Genomic DNA, 22757 nt, shown 5'->3' on the forward strand with positions numbered 1-22757 from the left:
ACAAACCGAATCGATCCGTGCGAGGCCCGAGAGGAGAGTCGGAACGAAACATCGGTCCGACTCGGTCCCGGAACCAAGGACAGATCTTGGGCCCGAGACTCCGGTACCGGATCGGATGGAGTCGAGGTAAATGGTGCCGACCGAGAAAGACGGTTCTGGCACCGAGGGCTCCACAATCATCAGGTCAGCTTCTTCCGGCTCCGAAGACTGAACAGGTCTCGGAGGAGGAACAGATGGAGATAGTGGCAGGCCTTCAAGTCTCGACATCAACTGAGAGGAGACCGAAATAAGCTTGGACAGGGCCGTATGCTCCATAAGTTTCTGCACCACACGGTCCACGTCGGTGTCGGAAAGGGCTCTAGAAGAACGAGTCGAAGGGATTGAAGACGGAGCCGACCTCAATAGAGTCGGTGGAGGGAGCTCCGTCACCGGTTCCAAGACTCGAGGCTCGAAACTGCCAACAGTTGAACACTCGGCCCCGAAGTCTGTGGAACCGGTGATCCAACTAGACTCGAAGAGCTCGGAGCCGATGTCTTTGGCTCCGACGCCGACCTTCGAAGACTTGGATGCCTGGTCTGAAGCATCCAAAGCCTCTTGGAAAGAGGGTTTCAGCAATCCTCTATCCATCAGTTTCCTGCGCCTATCTGTCATGACCCTCCCACTAAAAGAGTGACAAATAGAGCAGTCCTCTTGTAAGTGGACAGGGCCAAGACAGTAGACACAGGAACTGTGGTTGTCTGTGACCGACATTTTTTGGCCACACTGACAACGTTTAAAACCAGATTTCATCTTTTCAGACATATTAACAATGAAAAGACAGTCCAGTCCAGTAAAAAGTCCAATCCAGTAATAAATGTCAAATCCGGGAAAAAAAGTCTGTTTTGATAAAGCTAAAAACCACAAGTTTTTAGTCAAAGAAGTCGAATCCGAAGTCTAATTCAGTTATAACTGCCAAAAGGGCAAGACTACAAAGGTTTTAGTCACAAGTCCAAGAAGGGGTAGGCCCCGAAAACTCTAACTCGAAAGTTAACAAGTTAACTTATTCTAAGTATAGAGAATTCTGACACTGACACACCTACTCTTACTTAAGTAACTAGAATTTAAGAAATTTTCTGAAATTTAGTACAGAATAGATAAAAAATCTAATCTGAACAGCCCCGAGCTAGTCTCCAGCGATGCGTACTGCAGCAGCGGCAAACTAGATCTGAGGTAATAGCAGAGGGGGATTGTGGGTATTACATGTCCTCGAGCTTCTTCTCGATGCAGAGCTTGCAGTCGGCCGGCACGGAGCCGAGGATCGGCTCCGAACCCATGTGTAAGAACAAAGGCGAGATTGAACACTCTCACATCTTGCTTATTCGGGTTATAACGCGCGCACACCAGCGGAAACACGCTTACAGGTCTTTCATCAGCCTTATACAAGCTTACTCCAGCTTAAACACGCGCACTCTGTCTTACTTGAGTTCACAGGCGCGCACACACGCTCATACCCGCTCAGCAAGAAACTTTGGTGTTATCCACAGTATACGCCTTCCATTTCTTGGCTTTCCCTGGCCTACCTGTTGACACACCTCTTTCCATGATGTCTAACTGACAGCTAACACATGCCACTGGGTTCCAATGAGCTTCACTACTTTCATACATACCCTTGTGATGTCACCTATCTCCTACTCTGTTCCTCCCCATATCCTACTTCTACACTCCACTGACTGTGCTCATTTGTTATGTAAAAGTGTGATTCACTATCTTAACAGTCATTTACATAGGACTGCCTACTAATGCTTGGTTACATGTCTTAGACTGGGCTTCTCCCCTTAGCAACCCCTACTCGGTGGCCATGTTGTCTTCAGCCTGCTATTCCCTTACATTGTCATTTAACAATTTTCATAAATTCCATGTTTGTGGCTTTTATTGTCTTATTTTATGATTTTTATAGCGCACCCTGTTTGTGCACCTCTGCGCTACACTTAAACATCGGAAATCGCCGAAAAAAAAAATCTTTTTATTTTAATTTTGCATCGGGGAAACTTTCCAATGGCTGTATATTTGGCCATTGGCATGCTTCCTCAACCATATGCAACCTTTATTTGGAGCTAACAAGGCTCCATTGTGCTATTTGCAGAACGGTACTCAGTTGTCAACGGAGTACATTTCTGCAGCTAACACGTCTCCTACTCGAACAGGTTTGTGCTTCCTGGATCGCAAATTTACCTCATTTGCATGCCTTTCAGCTGCAAGTGAGGTAATTTGCATATCCCAGCCCTGTCCATGTAGGAGACGTTTTAGGAGCTCTCCTACATGCCCCTACAGGCTGTTCCTGGATCGCTCGTCGGACATGATGGCTGCATGGAGTCTTACTCTACTCGTAGACTCCGTGCAAGCCATCGTGAATCCGGGGGAAGCTGTTTAATAGCTGAATTTAAGTTACATTAAATGGTCAGAGAGAGAGAATAACCCACCAACGTAGTGTGTACCACCTAAAAGATGAAATCACACACAGAACAAAGGGTAAATTTTGTCCCTTGTTAAAAGCACAAACCACATAAAACATTAAGTGCTGCAAAGTTGTAACCTATGTATAATACTTGTAAAAAAAGTATATTTGTCCACTAGATATGTAAAGTACAGTTGTGTACACGTACCATAAATTTAGACGTTCGAATTTATTCACTGTTGCAGTCATCACATTTGGGTTATCCCTGCCAGGGTAGCCCTCGGCCGGCCTGAATACCAGAGGCTTAGTATTTCTGCGTCAGTTGCTGTTGCTTGAGGACTGACGTCAAGTTATCAGTAGTACAAAGTAAGGCAGCCAACGCCATTACAGCAGTTTTTCTTGCCCTAACCTGTCAGGAGCCCCCAAAGTAGGAGGCCAGGTTCTGGTGGAAGAACCCCACCAGTGGAAAATAAATACCAATATGTCCCTTGTAAGGAAAGAAAGAGAATAAAGGGGGATGGAGGGAGGGAAACCAGGACTGCAACAGTGAATACACTTGAACATCTACATTTATGGTAAGTGTACATAACTGTACTATGTTCTTCATGTTTCACTGTTGCAGTCATCACATTTGGGTAGATTCCCAAAGCTGAAGAAATAGGTGGAGGCAGTCAAGGAAACTAGGGGCTGGCTAGGATGCCTTGCAAGACTGCAGAGGCAAAGCTTGCCTTGGATTTGAAGAGAGGCAAGTGGTAATGCTTGGTAAAAGTGTGAACAGATGTCCAGGTGGCAGCCTCAAGGATGTCGCTGGTGAGGACTCCTCTTAGGAAAACTGCAGAGGTGGAGGCTGCTCTGGTGGAGTATGTCCTAACCCTCTTGGGGGGAGGCTTTCCACGTTGTTTGTAGCAGAAATGGATGCAGTGTGCTTTCCATTTGGAAACAGTTTGCTTGGAGATATCTTGGACCTTCTGTCCCTGTAGCAAAGCTAACCAGCAACTGATCAGACATTTTGAAGGATTTAGCCCTGTCCAGATAGAATCTGAGCTGTCTGTGCACATCTGGAGAGTGAAGAATCCTTTCCCCCTTGTTCTGGAGATTAGGAAAGAACGTGGGCAGATGAATGGATTGGTTGACAGCCATACTGCACACCACCTTGGGCATGAAGGATGTTAGTTCTGAGGGATACCCTGTCTGCATGGAAGGTGATGAAGAGTTCCACAGCCATGAGTGCTTGCAGCTCAGAGACTCTTCTGGCTGAAGTGATGGCCAGAAGGAAAGCTGTCTTCCAGGAGAGCAATTTTAGCTCTGCACAAGAATCTGGATCGAAAGGGGGCAGGCTGAGATTTTCCAAGTCAAAGTTAAGGTCCCAAGCTGGAGTTGGTGCCCTTCTGGGGTGGGGGTGGGGGTCAAGTTGCTATCCCCTCCGAGGAACTGTTTGATCAAAGGGTGTGAGAAAAGGGGCTGCTCAGTGGGAAAATGAGCAGAAATAGTAGAGGCATGAATTTTTATAGAGGAAAAAGACCACTGTGTAGTAGGTCAGCTAAGTAATCCAGGATGAGAGGGATGGAGGGCTGTGCCGTATTGGCTCCCTTAGCCTGGATCCAGGTGCAGAACCTTTTACATTTTTCTGCATACTACTTTCTGGTGCTAGGAAGTCTGGCCTCACGGATAACATCCAAAACCTGTTTACTTAGAATGGCAGATTGATTCGGGGTTAGGGAATAAGCCAAGCTGCCAAATTGAGTGTCTGCAATTTGGGATGCATGAATTACCCTTCCTTTTGGGTCAGGAGGTTTGGAATCTGAGGAAGATGCCATGGAGGCAGAGGAGACAGGTTGCGCAGCAAGGGGTTACCAGTGTTGTCGGGGCCAGTCTGGAGCTATAAGAATGGTCCTTGGATTTTCCTCCCTGATTTTGAGCAGCACCTTGGGCATGAGAGGAAGGGGAGGAAAGGCATAGACCGATAGACTGACCCAGGGGAAGGACAGAGCATCCACTTTCTAAGCCATGCAGTGATGCTCCCTTGTGCAGAAGTTTCTGAGCTGATGATTGGTGTGGGAGGCAAAGATTCTGAGCTGATGGTTGGTGTGGGAGGCAAAGAGGTAGACCTTTGGCGTTCCCTATTTCTGAGTTGTTAGGGTGAAGGTACTTCTGCTGAGTTGCCACTCGTGTGGGTCTAGGTGGTTTCTGCTTAACTGGTCTGCCAGAGAGTTGAGACAGCCTGGGTAGAAATTGTGCTAACAGGTGTAGTTGCATGGAGGAGGGTGTGAACCAAAGGGTCATGGCTAGCCTGCCTAGAGGGAAGGAGTTAGTCCCTGCCTGTGTCTTGATGTACCACATCACAGTGGTGTTGTCTGTTTTGATCAGAACCACATCTGAAGAGAAGGGGTTTGAAAGCTTTCAAGGCGTGCTGCACAGTCATCATCTCTTTTTGACTGATGTGCAGAGGGATTTTGAGGGCTCCATTGGTCCTGTATGCACCTGCCATCCAGGTGTGCACTCCAAGCGCAGTCTGATGCATCTGTGGTGATGGTCTGGGTGGCGGGGGTGGGGTGGGGAGAAGGGCAGTCCCTTGTTGTGGGAACATGCTGTTGCCCACCAAAGAAATTCCTTTCTGAGGCAAGGAATTATAGGTAAAAGAGTTTTCAGGTCATGAGAGTGTTGACACCAAAGGCTCTTTAGGTACCACTGAAGTTTCCTCATGTGCAGTCTGGCACATGGAGTGAGTAGCATGTAAGATGCCATGAACCCAAGAGCTTGCAGGAATTTCCTTGCAGATAGCTGGAGCCTGGTGGCTAACTGAGAGAAATAGGTTGTCAGGAAAATTTGTATCTCTGGTGTAAGGAATGCCATCTGGGATGCTGTGCCCAGACTTTGTCCCAGGAAGATTATCCTTTAGGTGGGCACCTATCTGGATTTCTTTTCATTGTGTATCCTAGGGAGGTTAGTAGTGTCTTTACAAAGGCCAGGTGCTTCAGCAGCTTTTCCTGGCTGTCTGCCTGAATAAGGCAGTCATGTAAGTATGGGTAAATTTGAATATTTTTTTGTCTGCACAATGCAATGGCCTGAGCCAATCATTTTGTAAAAACTCTGGGAGCAGTAGATAAGCCAAAAGAAAGCGCAGAGAACTGAAAGTGTTGAGGTCCTGCCCTGAAGCCGAGATATTTCCTGCATGATTCCCTGATAGGAATGTGGAGGTAGGCCTCTTTTAGATCTAGGTTGGCAAGCCAAGTGTCCTTGGACAGCATGGGTAGCAGCTGCTGGAGGGTAGCACCAGGAAGGTGTTTAGAATTGATAGATCGAGGATGGGGCGCCAGGTGCCCTCTTTTCTGGGCACCAGAAAAAGTCTGGAGTACAAGCCTTGGCTTATCTGTTCTGCAGGAATGTGCTCTACTGCTCTGAGAGAGAGAAGGGAAAGGATTTGCTTTTGAGTCTCTGCCCACTGTTTTGGTGGTAGATCTGGTTACCCTTTTTGGGTTGGAAAGGTATGGAAAGAAAATTTGTATCCCTGAGACATAATGTTCAGAACCCAATGTTCAGAACCCACTGGTCCTTGGTTATGGTGGCCCAGGTGCTTGAGTGAAATGAGAGTTTTCCTCCTAGGGGTATGTGAAGGTGGGCAGAGGGTGGAGGAGGAGAAGGTGAGTCACTGAGTTCTTTCCATAAGGGGGTGGCTTAGAACTGCTTGGTTTTGAAGTGGAGGTAGTCCACTGCTTATATCTCTGCATTCCCTGGGGCTGTTGTCTGGGTGGTCTGTTTCCACGGGGTCTAGGCTGGGCTTGGTTTACTCTGAGAAGGAAAGGACCAGTGCTTGGAGGGACAATGCCTGCTGAACCTAGGGGGCTAGACTTGTAAGAAATCCTTAACTGTTTGCATAGATTTTGCTTTTTACTCCATCTTTTTTAAGACCTCTTCTGCCTTAGTGCCAAATAAATTATCTTTGTGCAAGGGGGCATCCAACAATTTAGATTTGACATGGTCTGGCAGGGGTTGTTCCTTAAGCCATGTATGTCTTCTAATGACAGATCCAGTGACTGCTGCCCTGCAGGATGCTTCTAAGTGTCAAAACCACAGTGCAAAGTGTGTTTAGTTACTCGGCTTGCAGAATACATCAAGTCTTGTAAATCTTTAGATTCTGTCCAAGCAGGAAGGGAAGACATTTTTTGTTTAAGGAGTTCCAGGGTATCTTGCTGAAATTTCAGCATACGGAACTGATAATTTAGTACCCTGATAGCAAGAGTAGCTTTACCCCATCTGTCCAATGCTCGGGAATCCCTGTCTGAGGGTGTGGGATTTTTAGCAGAGGTTGCTTTAATCCCTTTTGGCCCTTGAGAAATGACCTCAGGGTCAGCTTTTGAATTTTTAAAAAGATATTTGTGAGTCAGAGACTCTATAGTACCTGTCTGGTTTTCTGGGAGCAGGAGGTAAGGCATCAAAAGCCAAGCTGGGTTCAAGGAAAACATCATCCACAACATCCAGGACTGGGGGGTTGGCCAAGGGTCTATGTTGCGCAAGATCTAAGAATTCCGAGTCTCTTTTTAGACTGAGGGTAGTCCTGACTCTCCATTGGAAATGCTCCCTTAAAGTATGCAGGGTTTCCCCTAAGGAAAAATCCTCTGGTGAAGAGGCTGAAGGAATGGAGTCCTCTGCATCAGAATCCTCATAAGTGGAGAGGGGTTACATGTCTTCATAGTCAGATGCATCAGATTCATCTGACTCTTGTTCAGACAAAACTACACGGGACAGATCTCTCTTCCTTTTTGAGGGGGTAGCTTGGCTTCCCCTGATCAACATGATAAGGTCTACCGCCATTTTAAGCACTTGAGACTAAGGCAAGGTAGCAGGCACCTGACAGAGGGTCGTTGGTTTCTTTGGTGTGGTTCAAACCCTGGGCCTAAGAAACTTGGTTTCTGAAAGAATGGTAGTCGCGAAAGAAGATGCCTGTTTGTGTCGAGATTCGGTAGTGCGAAGGACTTCCTCGGGAGCCGGTGCCTGCTCAGGAGCTCCGGACCCATGCAAGGTAGATATGACCGCAGTACCCTTAGTAGAAGAGTTCTGCTGCATACCAGACTCCAAAAGGGTCTCGGTAGAGGCCTGCAAATCAACAGAAGCAGGCATCAGGGGCTCCGAAAGCACCTCACCAAGTACCAAAGGACTGACTACTAGCTTAATGGAAGCGTCATCGGGTGGTTTGGACCTATGCGGTCTGCGTCTGGTCTTTACGTTTTTTGGAAGACCTGATGTCGGATGCCTTACTGAAGCCATATCGGAATTTGAAGACTGTAAATAAAAATATCTGGCTATAATAAGGGCCCGACGACGTACAGTTCTGACGTTGAACAAAGCACAGAAGAAACAACAGGGGACATCGTGGTCTGGGCCTAAGCAAGTGATGCAGTAAGAGTGGAAGTCTCGGTGTGGTATTTGCTTTCCACAGGCGCGACAATTGTTAACTTTTTCTGACATCGGTTAGTGCAAGAAAAAAGGATCCCCAACGGGGTACTTAGCTTTAGAAGACTTCAACTTCACTTCGGAGACGAAAACTCAGGTAGCGGCCAACCGGCACTCGTGCGAACTGCTTCTGCTTCAGGTTCCATGGCAAGAAAGACTGATGAAATGGCGTTGGCTGCCTTACTTTATACTACTGACGACCTGACGTCAGTCCTCAAGCGACAGCAACCGACGCAGAAATACTGAGCCTCTGGTATTCGGGACGGACGAGGGCTACCTTGGCAGGGATAACCCAAATGTGATTACTGCAACAGTGAAACACGAAGAACATCATATTTTTAAACACATATATTTTTAACATACAGAGCCCCATGAATTAGTTTTTGTAATATTTTAGCAACATGCACATACAATAAAATAATATATCTTTTCATGTATTCAAATTAACCATATTTTTTTTACTGAGTCTTGAACCAGTAAACAGCTCTGGAAGATATTCACCCAAGTAGCAGCTGATTTTATTTTGTGCGACTCATTCTTTTAAAACAGGAAGTGAAAAAACTGTATCCGAAATGCTGAAAGACAAAAGCACTTAACCAGATTTTTATTTTCATTTTTAAATATTAAAGTTATAATTTCTAGCACCTTGGGATACTTTAGTTGTGTAGATACTTTTGTTTTGGTTTATCTGCTTATTCTCAGTATGGGTACAGTGTGGTATTTTTTTAAACACCTTTATTGAATTATCACTTGTGAGTTGAGACCTAGGCAAATTTATACCTATACAAAAGTAAACAAATTGTGTTAACCATTTCATAATTACAAACATTATACTTCACAAATATTGCTATATATCATATAACCTAAGCAACATGAAATAAATTATTTAATTCCTGACCACTTTCTTTTTAAACAAGAAACATCTTTATTAAACCATCACTTACAACATGGGCAATCATACATTTATATAAATGAAAACAAACCAGACCGACAGAATCATACTTCCAAGCATTTTGCATTACAAACCATACCGTCACATTCTCAGTTCCAAACATTATACATCACTAATAATCTACCCAATCATTTTCAGTCAAACATTACATAGCTCATTTAATTCCTGCCTTCTTTTAAACCTCATTCCCGTATGTATTGTTCCCACACTTCCCATTTTTTCCTATGTAATTTGCTCCTGCCCTTTTCTAAAGATCTCAGTTTCAGTTGTTTTATCTGCTACTACATTCACTATTTCTAATATAGTTTGTTTACATTTTGATTTTCTAATTATTGCCTTTTTTTGGCAGCCACCATAAACAGACACATCAATGCCTTACCACGTTCTAGGCAATTCTGATTCTTTATCATAGCCCAGAAAAATCAACTCCCTCATTATGCCAATCTGCCCACCCAGAATCTCTGACAGTGCAACCCACAGAGAATCCTTAAAGTCCACCAACTCACCGCACTCCAAGAAAATAAGTTCCCAATTACCTCTTTTTTTCCTTGCCACACCTCTAACATTTGCTGTCTACCTGAGGAGAAATTCTCTGTAGTCTACTTGGGGTATAAAAATATCTGCAAAAATCCCAAATCTTCTAGATTTTGTTGCATATTTGGGAGACATACATATATCCTCCCATTGTTTCTTTGTGAATTGCTTATCCAGTCTCTCTTCCCAAGCCTTTCTAGCCTCCTCTGACTGAATCTTATAGTTATCATGCAATATTTTATATTCTCCACTAATTATTCCTTTAATGGCAGCTTCTGTTCTAGATTCAACTAAAAACTCTACAAGTGCTGGTCTTCCGTTTAGGACCCGTCTATTTCTTTCTCTTTGCCTATACTCTCGACACAAGGCCTTGACAGGGAAGGCAATCTCTAACCTGCAGTCCAAATAAATTCTTAGCATCTGCCATTCTATTACCTTTCCCTCTCTAGTTGTTTGCTCCTAATACATTGGTTCCTTTGCCAGTTTTCTCCAATAAATTCCAGCCCCCTCTTGTCTACTTTCTATATCCCTAATAGCAGTAATCCCTATCAGCAGAATCTCCTTTCTCCATTCCTGTGTTGACTTGGTTCTTAAAATACTTGAAAGATACAACATCTCGACGATTATTGTTATTCTCCTTAAAGGCCTGCATGCAAAATCTCAGTCTCTGCTTGTTTCTTCAGCTTCCCCCATTTCAACATCATCTCTATCTACTTTGAATTAAAGTTTTCTGCTTGTGCTATGTATAGGAGCCTTACCTGTATAGCTCTGAAATACCCCTTCAAATCAGGTAATCCTAATCAGCCCTGTTCTACTGGAAGAATCAGTTTATCCCACTTGACTCTTGCAGTCTTCCCCTCACAGATAACGTCCTTCAGCTCTTTATTAATTGCTATCTACAATTTCTCCTCTGGTTGATAAAAATATCCCTGATCTGTGTATACTCTATCAAATGTTTTCTCTGCATCAAGACCCACCTCTAATGGGACTACAAACATTTTAACTGCTTGTATCTTGCTATCCATATCGATACAACAAAGCTTCCACTTTCACAGTTTTTGTAACATCTTTTTAGTTTCTTCCCACATATCCTTAGATCACACACCAGAATAATTTTTAACCCATATTCCTAAATACCTCATTTCATCATGTCCCCATAAATATGGATATTGCTGAACCAATTCATATGGGAGGTACATAATTTACTATTCCCGTTGTTTTAGCTTCATTACTTTTGTATCCTGAAATGATATGAAACTGTCTCAAAATGTTCCACAGCACTGTAATTTCTCTTTCTGGTTCTGTCAGGTATCTGCAAATACAGCTAGCTTTTCTCGACTACCATACCAATTATATATCCTTGAATTTCTGAGTCCCTTATTTTCTTTGCCAATACTTCTAAATATAATGCAAATAACAAAGGAGAAAGAGGACACCCCTGCCTGGTTCCTCTGCTCAAGCAGAAATTATCAGTGAGGCCCCCAACCACATTAATATCCATCTCCAATCCCTCGTAAATCCTAATCAATCTTATAATTTTTTCAGGAAATGCAAATGCTTCCATTGCCTTGCTTATAAAGTCCCAGCTTAATTTGTCAAATGCTTTCTCTGCATCAAGACCCACCAACAACAATAGTATTTTCTTACATTCTGCTTCACTCTGGATCATCAATGTTCTGTTACTGTTGTCAAATGTTTGCCGCCCCTCCACAAAACCACACTGATCCATATCTATCAATTTTGGCATTACTTTTGCCATTCTTTTAGCCATTATAGACATGAACACTTTATAATCATGGTTTTAGTATTGAAATGGACCTGTATGAAGTGATCTGATGAAGCTTTGCCCTCTTTAGGTATTACAGCTACAACTGCTTTCTTTCAAGATGTTGGCTGTTGTTGTGTCTTTTGGCTTTTCCCGGTTAGGGGTCGCCACAGCGGAACTCTGGTCCGTTAATGACTGGCAGTAGATTTTTACGTGCTGAGTTACCGGCCCTGATGCACAACCTTCAACGAAGGTACGCCCATTCATGCATGTCTCCACACAGAAGATTCTATAGCTGAGAATCGAACAGGACAACGTCTTACTGTGAGGCGACAACGCTACCGCAGCACCACCACCACAGTGTGTTGGTACTTCTCTTTAAATACTTTTAAGCAACACCTTCCAGATCTCTAAGTTTTTTTCCCTCCTACCTTCAAAACCTCCAGAGGAATACCATCTATTCCTGGGGACTTTCCTATAGATTGGTTATACATCACAATTTGTATCTCATTCTCCTCATATCCTAACCGTTAGTAATTAAGCCTCATCTACCTCTAACCTTAGGATATTTAATTCTTCCATAAACATTTCCATTTGTATCTGCTCTTGATTTCCATATTTCTCTGCTTTATACAGTCTTTCATAGAATTTCTGAAATATTTTTAATAACTATACAGCTTCTTGTTACCTTCCTTATTATAGGCTCCCTCAGTTGGCTAGTGTCCTTTCTGCTTTCTGTTGCCAGAGTCATTCTACTAAAAGTTTTTGTTCTCTAGTGTTATCAAAAAACAACTGCTTAACAGCAATGTTTCTAAACTCGTGTATATTATCGAGGTAATCCCTTATTTTCTGTTTAGCATTCTGCAGTTGATCCTCTTTTTGTTTTGCAAGATTCACCCTATACTGCAATATTTTAATATTTGTGTCTCTCTAAATAATTCTTGTTGCTTCTTAACCAAATCTCCCTTTCATTTATTTCTACCCTACTTTTAAAACTCCACCTGAATTTCATCCCACTGCCTACCTATATTTTCAGAAGTAATTTCGATCCTCTCAAATAGCTCCTGAATAATCTCAACTACCCATTTCTTAAAGTTCTCTCTTTTAACAGATAGGTGGCAAATAGCCAGCTTCTCATTTTTATTTCATTACCCTGTGTTTTTATTTCAGTTATTATTGACACGTGATCTAAAATAGTTACTGGGTACATTTCAAGACTTTCAATTAAATGCACATTTTCCTGTGAAATGTAAATTTTGTCTAGCCTAGCCTAGTTTTTATATCTTGGGGAATATGTTCATTCACTCCAAACTACTATTACTGAATTCATATCTTCCATGCCAAATATTTTCATAAATTTCTTCAAAAATCAATCCTTCTTTGTTATACTTTCCCTTCAAGGCCCCCCAGACACATCGTCACTACTGCAAATCAAATTCCAGTCCCCACCTATAAGTAATGTTCCTTGCTGAAAATGATTACTTCTCCCAAAATTTTCTTAAGCTTCATTATAGCAGTTTTAGGTGGAATATAAATACATGCCACTAGCCCCATAGCACTCAAATCTGCTACATTTTCATCCTCTTATATCACTATTGGAGCTCCTCTTGCAATTAATATAAGCACTCTTCTTTTCCTTTGTCCCAGATATTCAGCTGAAGAACCATCCTGAAAACCTTTCTTAATGAAATGCACATGTTCAGTTCTTTCCAAGCGTCTCTCCTGTAACACAGCTATATGCACTCTACATTTTGAATATAGTTCACTCAGACCAGTGACATTTAAATATGTTGCAGAAAGCATCTTTGTATTAAAACGTTATTATTCCCACCTTTTTTGTTAAATGTCTAGTTCCAGCTTTTGTGTTACATGCATACTCTGGTAGGTTGAACTTTTATATAACTGTTTCTTGTCATTTAGCATGTGTCATCTTAAAGATTTTTGTTTTATTGAGACCCCTCAAACAAAAAAACAACCCCCCAATACCTCCCTAAAACCTATTAATTTAATACTAACGCAAAAAACTATGTACATCTTCAAATACTGAAGTTTTACCCTCCTAATAGGAACAAATGTTCCAAACAGACGAGCACACTCACAGATGACTTAGCCTAAAAGAAAGGTTATCTATGTTAAGAAGCATGTACAGCCTGTGCTTGTAAGTGCTAAGTGGTTTTGGCTTATATTTATAGCTTTCTCAGCTGAGAAAACCCCTGAATGCTTTCAGAGAACATTCTCTCCTAGCAACTTTCTTTTTTTTTTCTTTTTTATCTAGCCACTTTCCACCAGACTGTAACCAAATCCTCTTCATCAGATTGCCTCCACGGAGACATGAGAACCAGGCATCCAATTTCTAATTATCAGATTATCTCCATGGAGACATGAGAACCAGGCAACTTCTCTTTATCAGATTGTTTCCATGGAGACACAAGGGCCAGATACAGAACTGCTACTAAGCATACATTTATTTGCTAGAAAAAAGCCTCATAATATTCAATATTCTTTTTTGTTTCGCTTAAAACTTGTTACTAAATAAACCTAAGATCCTTAATCCAGTCATTCCTCCATGCAAGAATGAGAAAAAGCACATTAATTTTTCTTTTGTCATGCTTTTTTAACCAGGCTTTTTTTTATTTACACTGCAGTGCCTACATTTCTTAAACTGAAAAAGAAGAAAGAGAAGGGAGAAAGATAGGGAAAAAGAACAGCAGCATCTATTTATAGTCTCCATTACACTTACAAATAAAGTACAGTTTTGTACCTACCATAAATGTAGATGTCCGAACTGGATAGCATCTGCAGTCATAACAACAAGTGTTGTCCCGTCGTCAGGCAGCCCCCTGCAGTCGGCCTCAAAGGGCGGGTCCGGGTCCGACGATGTCGCTGTCGCCTCCCGTCATCTCCCGTTGTCTTCGGGGTCAAAAGCATCAGCGAAAGCATTTTTATCAGTCCTCAGTGTTTCTTGCCCAGCCCCCTCTGATGCCAAAATTTGGATAGATGTAAATGCCAAAAAGATTGAGACCAAACACAATACAATAATAATAACAATATGGTTATTACATACCGTACTGGACTGACGGACAGACACCGCGAAAGAGAAGACCGATCGGAACTGAGAAAGAAAGAGACCGGCCTTGAAGAAGACCGGGCCCGAACATCTCAACATAGAACAAAGAAGACACGCAGGACAAACACTAACGACGGGGATGACAACAGGAAAGGCTGTGTGTCATGTATAGTGCCGAGTATGGGAGGCGAGGGTGCGCAGGAGTAGGCAGGTGTAAATCAAGTAAGTGTGGGGGATAGGGTGATAGATAGGTTATTAGGTTTAGGGAAGGGTTAATAGGTGTGGGTTAAGTGGGTTAGTTGTAGAGCGATAGGCGTTAAGGATGAGTGTGGTTAGGAGTTAGGGAGAGGGAGTGAGTAAGTGTCGAGCGAGTAGAGGGACCTTAGGGGGTTTAAAGGTTTTTGTGTGTGTGTGTGTTGTTTTTGTGTGGTGTGTGTTGTGTGGTTTATGTGGGTGTTGTTTGTTTGTGTTTTGTTTTGTGTAATTATTATGTGTGTTGTGTTTATCGTTTTTGTTCACGGTTTCGTGTATGTTTCGTTCGGATGTATGTGGTTTATGTGTTATGTGTGGTTTGTGGTGGTGTGGTATTGTGGTTTGTGTGTGTCAGGTGGAACCATTTGTGTATATTCAGTAAAATACACCATATACCACCATAAACACATGTAAACAAACACATACCAAAACACCTCCAACCCTAGAGTGTTAACAGAGGGAAGTAGACACCCTAAAGACCCACAGAGGAGGAGGAGGGAGGGAGTAGGTGATGTTTCTGACTATGCAATCTGTGGACATCTACATTTATGGTAGGTGTACAAAAACTATACTATGTCCTTCATGGATGCATCTGCAGTCATAGCAAGTGGTGTAGGGGATCCCTTGCAGTAGGGGGAGGATAGTAAACCCTGTGATGTGGGTGATAGAGGCAAATACTAATGTTAATGTGGTGTAAGGGGATGGGAGATATAGTAATATAGAGGCAAATTATAATGCTTGGCAAATGTATGCGAAGGTAGTGGCGCCGCCACTTGTTGCCCACTTGCTTATGTAGAAAAGAATGGGTCTGTAGTGGAAGGAGTAATGTTCTGTAGAATGTCTTTCCTATTTCTGTGGAGATTGGTTTTGTTTGGATTAGCTAATAAAATTTTCTTATACAATTTCCTATCCATTTGGAAATTGTCTGTTTGAAATAACTTTTCCTTCCCTGTCTCTTTATCTAATTTCTTGTTCTGTCAGAATTTTTGCTGCAGTTTTTTCTGTACCTGTGTTGGGTGGTTATATCTGAATGTACATCCACCTATTGCTCTGTTTAAAGAAGAAGGTTGTTCCACCTTAAGATAAGGATAGGATTATGGTTTCTCCTGCAAACTATCTCAGTGGATGCATAGGGCATACAAAGTAACAATAAGAAGAAGGAAACTCTATCTTGGTGGAAGTGAGAGGAAGCTGCCAAGGCACTTGCTGAGCCATGAAAAGTGTTGAAGGTCTGTCCATGACGAAAGAAAGCAGTTGTCAACTTTTTTTCAGCAGGGTTTACAATCAGGCTGGTAATGGTGGTTTCTGTGAGGTTTGTCATGGCAGATGGCTCTGAAGCCTTCGCTGGGGGCTGAAAACGGTTACATCCCTCTGCCTTTCTTCAGGGCTGGAATAGTTGGCGAAAAAGGGAGCCAAAGGACTTAGGAAACAGCCTGTGAAAAACATTGACGCCAATGCTCCTGCATGCTGAAGTAATAGATGGATTTTTTCCATCTTGAATGAAGAGGTAATGCCAATGTATCACCTTTTCCATTTCCTAGTCCTATGTTTTAACCATTTTTTCATTTTCCACTATGCTTTTCCTCTTGTTTTCTTTAATGCTTCAGGAAAGTTCTTTTTTAGCAGCTGGGATGTGATGTTATAGTTGTCTTGTCTTGTGCCAGCTAGTAGTGTTCTTGTGTATGATGCTGTCAAGATTTATGATATGTTTAGTGTTTGGACAGTTTCTTGGGTAGTTTTTAGTTGTTTAGTCTTGGCCTGGTCAAGTGCAATCCATTACATGGTTTTTGAGTCCATGGGCTGGCCAAGTAGTCCGCATGTCAGCTTAGCCCATTAGTGGCCCAAGTGGGGTCTTTTGGTTTTTCCTTGGGGGCAAAATATTGAGCTGTTGAAGTACAGGTGGAATGGAGAGGAGTCCACTTTTGTGAGCCAGGGGTTGAATGTCCCAGCAGAATTTTTTGAGCTGGTGATTGGGAGGTGATGCAATTAGGTCTTGAATAGAAGGGTGGTCTTGCTGATGGTCTTGAAGATGCATTTTGTGGTCATGACAGGTGGTCTTTAAGTCTTGTCTTTCGGTACCCCATGCTACAGCTAACATTTATCAGTAGCTGAGTGCCCAGTATGCAGCTGTTGGTCCATTCTGCCAGGGGTGATGTGATTTGTCCATGTTGTGGCATGTACAGTTAGTGGAGGTCCCTGTGCTGTTTGTCATCAACTGGCATCCTTTAGTGCTATGTGTTTGTTGATGTTTGTTGCCATCTTGCCAGAATTTCTTTTAGTTTGATTGCCAGCCCGCTGGCCTTTGTGTTGCCTGTTTTGACCTGCAGGTTCAGTTTTTTGCTGAATTCATTTCCTCTTTGGATTTGTGCAGGTCTGCCTTGGTTGATTGGTCTGAAGCTTTTGTTGCCTTGGTCTGGCCCTACCCTGTTTCTTTTAAAGCCTTCCAGGTTTTGTGCTTTGCCTTAGTGGAGCTGGGTTACCCTGGCCTGTGTCTTGGGAATTAGTGGGAATTCTTGCTTCCTGGACAGTTGTGGCATGCCTGGGTCTTCCATTGTGGGTACTGTGGAGATTTCTGTTTATTAGTAGTGTTGCTGTTGGGACCAAGATCTCTTTGGATGCCACTGTCCTTTAGGCTATTTGTAGTTTTCTTCATGTTAACAAGATTTTTTTTGTTAGTGCAGAGATATCATGCCATAATTCTTTGTGATTCAGCAGTATTTTGCCATTTGTGGTAGTGTCAGTTTTGTTTTTTGTAAGAAGTCCTTGTTTTTGTAGTGTGACATCTGAAGTAAGTAAAAGTATTTTGTGCTGTGTAAATTCCCTTGTTTGGGATGTATTCAGCTTTGCAAATGAGTTGTCAGCTTGCTGTTTGTCCAGTCCTTTGTGCATCATCGATTTGTGATGGTGGCTAGATGTGAATTCCCTGGCGTGTTAGATTGGCTTTATTGGGTAATGGCGTATGATTGGGTGAATTTATCTCCTGTCAGTGGGCAAGAGGGTGCTGATGAGAATTCGCAGTAGGTGATGCCTGCAAGAAATCCTGCAAGAATTCTGGTAGAATTGAGACTGCATAGGCATGCTTTGAGATCTTCTTTGTAGGGTGAGATCTTTTGTTGCATGGGGAAGAACCTTTCCTTTTTCATTTTGAATTTTTGATTTATGCCCAGCTTTTTTCGAATCTTGGAACCAACGAGAATTGTAAAGCCAGAATTTTTTGCTGTATCTTTGGATTTTTTGTTTGTCTGAATATTGTGCTTCCTTAAACCTACTGTTGGCCTTCTTCATTGGCTTCTTTTCCTTGCATGTCTCATTTTGGTCTAGTGACACCTCTTGTTCCTTGTTCTACTGTTTTGAGCCTCTTTCACTTTTTTCATTTGTATAGTTTGACTATTTTTTGGCAGAGCTTGTTAAGGATTTTAACTGGAGCCTGGAAGGGTCACTATTAGTGCCAAATGCTGCGTAATGTTCTTGTCTTTCCGCCTAGATGATTTGAAATTTGTTCCTGGCTCGTTTTTACCTAGTGCGTCTGTGCCTTTTGTAAGGTTAACTGCAGCGGCTGCGTGGTGTGCTGCTCTGGCCTGGTCCTGTGGTACGCCCTGAAATTTTGCCCTTTGGGTTGGTTTGGGCCTCTGGAACGGCAAACCAGTTTTGCCTACTGCCTTCCTGTGGAGTCAGGAAAGCAGAAATTTTTACAGGCCAGAATTTCTGCCACCTTGGGGTTAAACCTGCCCCTTTTCTTGGCAGAGTTTGAAAACAAACTCAATTTTTTGTCAAATTTTTCATAAACAGGCTGGTCAGGTGTACCAAAGCTACTTGTCTTGTCCATGCATCTTTCTAGCAACCTTGCTTTAACATGGCTGATCTAAAAGCTTGTTCCTTTAGCTATGCATGCCTCTTTAATACTTGCTAACATGTCCTGGATCTTTCCCAGCTCTAAAGTATTTCTTAGCTCATTTTTAAGGAATGGTTGTCTTTCTGTTGTATGAGCTTTTTACCACTCTTAATATTTATTTCTTATCAAGAGACAGTTTCTTAAGCATTTTTTAGTTAGTTGTTCAAGTGGTTTAAGTTTTTTTGCATGTGATTTACTATCATACAGTTTAAATTTTCTCAAGCTGAAACTGTGAAGATAGGGCCTTACCTCTTGGTATTAGCAAGGTTTCTTGGTATAGAGTCAAGAGCTAATAGGTTTGTAAGCTGGTCGCTGTGTGGTGCTAGGGACCTGTGGATAGTTTCGGGGTCTCTGGTGGGCCTTTGTAAGCAGTGCATCATTGATCTGCACCCTGTGGCACCCTGGTTGGGTATTTCGGGGCTGGAAAGTCTGGTCTGAGTTGGAGTGGACATCATCTTTAATCATCCACCACAGAAATCAGGTTGGCAAGCTAAGAACCTGTGCTGGAGGGGGAGAGTTTCTATCAGTAAGTCTTCTGGGACGGAGAAAGCTGTGTAGCTGCCATTGAATCAGAGAGATGATCAAATATGTAGAAGGGCCTAGGAGAATCTTCTGAGTCATGGCATTCATCAGCAGAAATTCTTTGAGAACTGTCTCTGGGCCTGGTGCCTAGTTTCTCTTCTGCATCAGGTAATGTCTGATGTTTTTCAGCTCCCACTGTGGAAGACACTGGCTCGGGGGATCTTCTGCAGCATCTTTGGCTGGGCTAGAAGAGGCTGTTCATGGTCTGAATCAGATCAAATTAAAGGAATTAAAATCTTCTATCCAAAGAAAGCATTCTCTGGGGGCTGCTGGGCCTGTCTGTGCAGGTTTGGGCATTACCTGATTTAGCTGCTTTAGATCTGAGAAAAGAGCTAAGGAACTAATTTGCATGGCTGGGGGTTTCTAGCAAACTCGATTCAAGAGTTGTAGCAGGGGGTCCAGTAAATGGTGTTCGATAGGTGAACTTTGGGTTGGGTTCAAGGCTTGAGGTCTGAGAAAACTTTACTTTACAGAATGCAAAGAAAACAATATAGCACAAACATAGTACTATTAAAAAAAACATGTTTTCTTTACTTAACTTTCTTCCCTCTTCCCCTCCCCAAAGAATTTTTCCAGGCATTAATGACATGAAGTAGGGGATATACTTTAGAGTCCCCCACAAGTCCAACAAATTCTGAAAGCTGCAATATTTCTGGATTTTCTTCTTCTGTCATTCTACAAATATAATTAATGCATTGCACTTTCACATTAACTTACTGGTTTTATTACTGTTCATCTCCATCTCCCAAATCCTGTCTCTGCTTCATTTTCAATATACTCTCAAGTCTTCTAGTTAACTCTTGTGCTCCCTTCCTTCTCTCTAAAATTTTCCATTGAAACAGTGAAAAAGGTTTCATAGGTACAGTCTCTCTGTGGGTTTTATCACCAGAACAAGAAGCAGAATCTCCTCCTCCTGTTTCACAGCTCACTTTTTGTTGGACAAACATTTGTATTTCCTCCTTAGCATGTACGTCATCAAAAAATGATTTTGTCTCTCCAGGAAAGAATACCTTGACAGCTGGATACAGCAGTTTGAATCTCACACCTGCATCTCGACATGCCCTGAAGACTGGAATGAATTTATTCCTCTTCTGCCTGGTGTACAATGCGTAATCATTTTCCACAAACACTCTGCTGTCTCCCACTTTTAGCATTTTTTCTTTCTGCCAAGTTTTGTCCGAATCAATACCTTCTGCTGGTAGGATTGCATCTTTACTATTGAAGGTCTAGGTTGCTTTCTCATAGCCAGGTTTGGGCATACACATGATGTGCCCTTTCAACTAACACCTCCTGCTATGGAATACCAGTCAAGTTGCTTATTAAAAGTAATGCACTCTGTTCCTTCCAGCTTCTCTGACCTAGTTGAAAATCTCAGGTTTTCCTTGTGTGCTCTGTCCTCTAATTCTATTTTTTGAAACATCTCTTCCTGAGTATTCTCATATTAATTCCGCCTTTTCTTCATTTCAACCTCTTATTTTTTGCAGCGTTATCACCTCATTTGAATATCTGTTTAAAGCTTCTTCCATTTCTTCCAGTCTTTTGTTTGTTTTGATATACTCATTTCATTTATTTTAACCAGGTCTGTGTGCAGTTGTCTTGCATCTTCCTGTAGGTTAATAGAAGTCATGTCTGGAGACTGTACTGCTATTTGCTGAATAGACAGCAAAACTTTCCCAAGTCAGTGTTTCTTCCTCACTTTTTGTAGCTGATTTTTTTCCAGATGCTCTGCATTTCTTTTTTCCTGGCATCCAGGCAGTACACTTACTAGCCATTTACTGAAATTTAACCATAAACACAAAACCCTACTGGCCTTCTCTGTTGCGTTTCTGTTTTCACACTGAGAGAGTTAGAGCTAAGTTACTCAATGTGCAGCCATCTTGGAAGTCTCAGTACAGTGTGGTAGTCTGGAGTTTCATAATAATCCAAATACCAGTGGGCCCAGCACTCATCGCTGGGACACCACAGGGAGAAGAAGGCAAAGGGATTTACCAGCAGTGTTAGAATCTACAATTCAGTATCATGTGACTCAAACCAAGGAAGTTCTATGAGGAAAAGCAGGTCATAACAAATGTTCTGCATCAGCTGTGAAATGACTACATCCAGTGAGAAAATGCAAATCCAAGTTATGACCTCTAATGTAAGCCTCTTCAGTAAAGCCAAAACCATAATCTCCAAACATTCCATGGTATCCAAAATAAGTCATCACCAGACTCTGCATCTAGAGACAGATGAACTTCCCAATTTACAATGTGTCTCTGTCCGTATGGGATAGTGCTTACCGGTGGCAAATTAAACAAAATCTGCTCAGTTTGTTCTATGATTAGCAAAGGCCATAAAGACCATGAATTCTGAAGGTCACCCAGTCAGTACAACATATATTCCACATAACGTTTTTGTTAAAATGCACAGGACAGAATTCTGCTGACATTTTCAATACCTGTAAAAGTCACTAAGCACTTTATATTACTTAATTGTGAGTTACTTAAGTTACTAATTGCATTTTTAAAATGGCAGCTGGTTAAGAGTGTCCCACATCCTATCCCAAGACATTTAGTTGTCAACCAGCTATAAATATTATACCTCAGCAAGCTGAAAAAGTGCTGATGCTCCACATGGCTTGGAAGTATCTGGGCTTTTTGAATGTGGTGAACTTGGCAAAACCTAAAGCCAAAACAACATTATCAAAATACTGATTTTATGTATTAGACCTGATAGCTTATCAATAAACTTCACTGTAACTTACAGAAAGTCTGATACACATACATAAGCATGCAAAGTGTACATATATTATATACACTCCTATATCTACACACCACACATGTTGAATATAAATACATATATATGTATTTCACTTGTATTGTTACATAAAAATTACAGTGATCTTCTTGTATTTGTACTCACCATAAATAGATTCAAGAGGGTTATTTAGCGTGAATTCAGCTAAAGGGAGATCTTTATTTAAATACTTTGTTTGGTATAAAAAAATTATAATTGGCAGGAACAATGTTATCAGACATCTTCACCAGTGACCCTGGATCATGATACAGGGGCATGCTCATTGAAAATGCACTCTGCAATGATCACTAATTAAACTCGACTCCTCCTTAAAAAAGGAAAAACATGACATGGACCGAATGGTTTATTCCTACATAACAATTACCTTCTCATATTCAAGGTTCTAAATTTTCAAATGTGCAGGAATGCTGGAAAGATGGAAAATAGGCAGAGTATATACAAGACCCAATCAATAGTCTCTCCTTAAGATCTTCAACCAGCAAAAATACTAGTTGCATATTACCTGCTGTCAGCGAAATAGAAGTGAGAACTTGCCGTAGCAGATGATTTCCGACAGGATTCTCTGTGGTGGGTAACTGAAGGGATTTCTTCCAAGATTCCAATCCTAGCAACAAATGTGAGTACCTTCTAGGTCTCTGCTGTGGGGGATACGTAATTTCAAGTGGCATATATTACAATTCCACATACCATGCTAAGCGGGATCAACCAACTCATGTTCTCTCCAGTCAGACCCCCAAGATGATTAGTAAGGCTTAAATATACAAGACTATAAAATTATATACTTTAGTGGCTTTCACAGGGAAGTTTATCCACTGGCCACTCAGATATAGGGGGCAGCAGAATGCTGTAAACAACCCACTAAAGTGGACTTTCTCACAGATGCTCTGAGATGAGAAGTATTTACTACTCTATTACACCAGATTTTAAAATATCTCTGTATGGGCTGCTGGGAGAAATCCCTCCAAAATAAAAAAAAACTCCAAGGAAAGAGAATTAAAGAAAGTCCTAAGACTAACACGTCAAAAGGCCAAT

At 42.0% G+C, this 22757-nt stretch overlaps 1 protein-coding gene across 4 annotated transcripts in view; it reads right to left on the reverse strand.

The window, feature by feature from the left end:
• BBX (BBX high mobility group box domain containing) overlaps positions 1-22757 on the reverse strand; it is a 2705004-nt gene that overhangs the window by 1400845 nt on the left and 1281402 nt on the right. For all 4 annotated transcript variants that reach the window (XM_044071093.1, XM_044071095.1, XM_044071094.1 and 1 more), the window contains one exon: positions 21510-21590. In XM_044071093.1, the coding sequence (XP_043927028.1) occupies positions 21510-21590 (81 nt within the window). The remainder of the gene's footprint in view (positions 1-21509; positions 21591-22757) is intronic.

This window comes from Protopterus annectens, chromosome 5.part0, assembly GCF_019279795.1.
Source record: "Protopterus annectens isolate FY-2018-M chromosome 5.part0, PAN1.0, whole genome shotgun sequence".
NCBI lineage: Eukaryota > Metazoa > Chordata > Ceratodontiformes > Protopteridae > Protopterus > Protopterus annectens.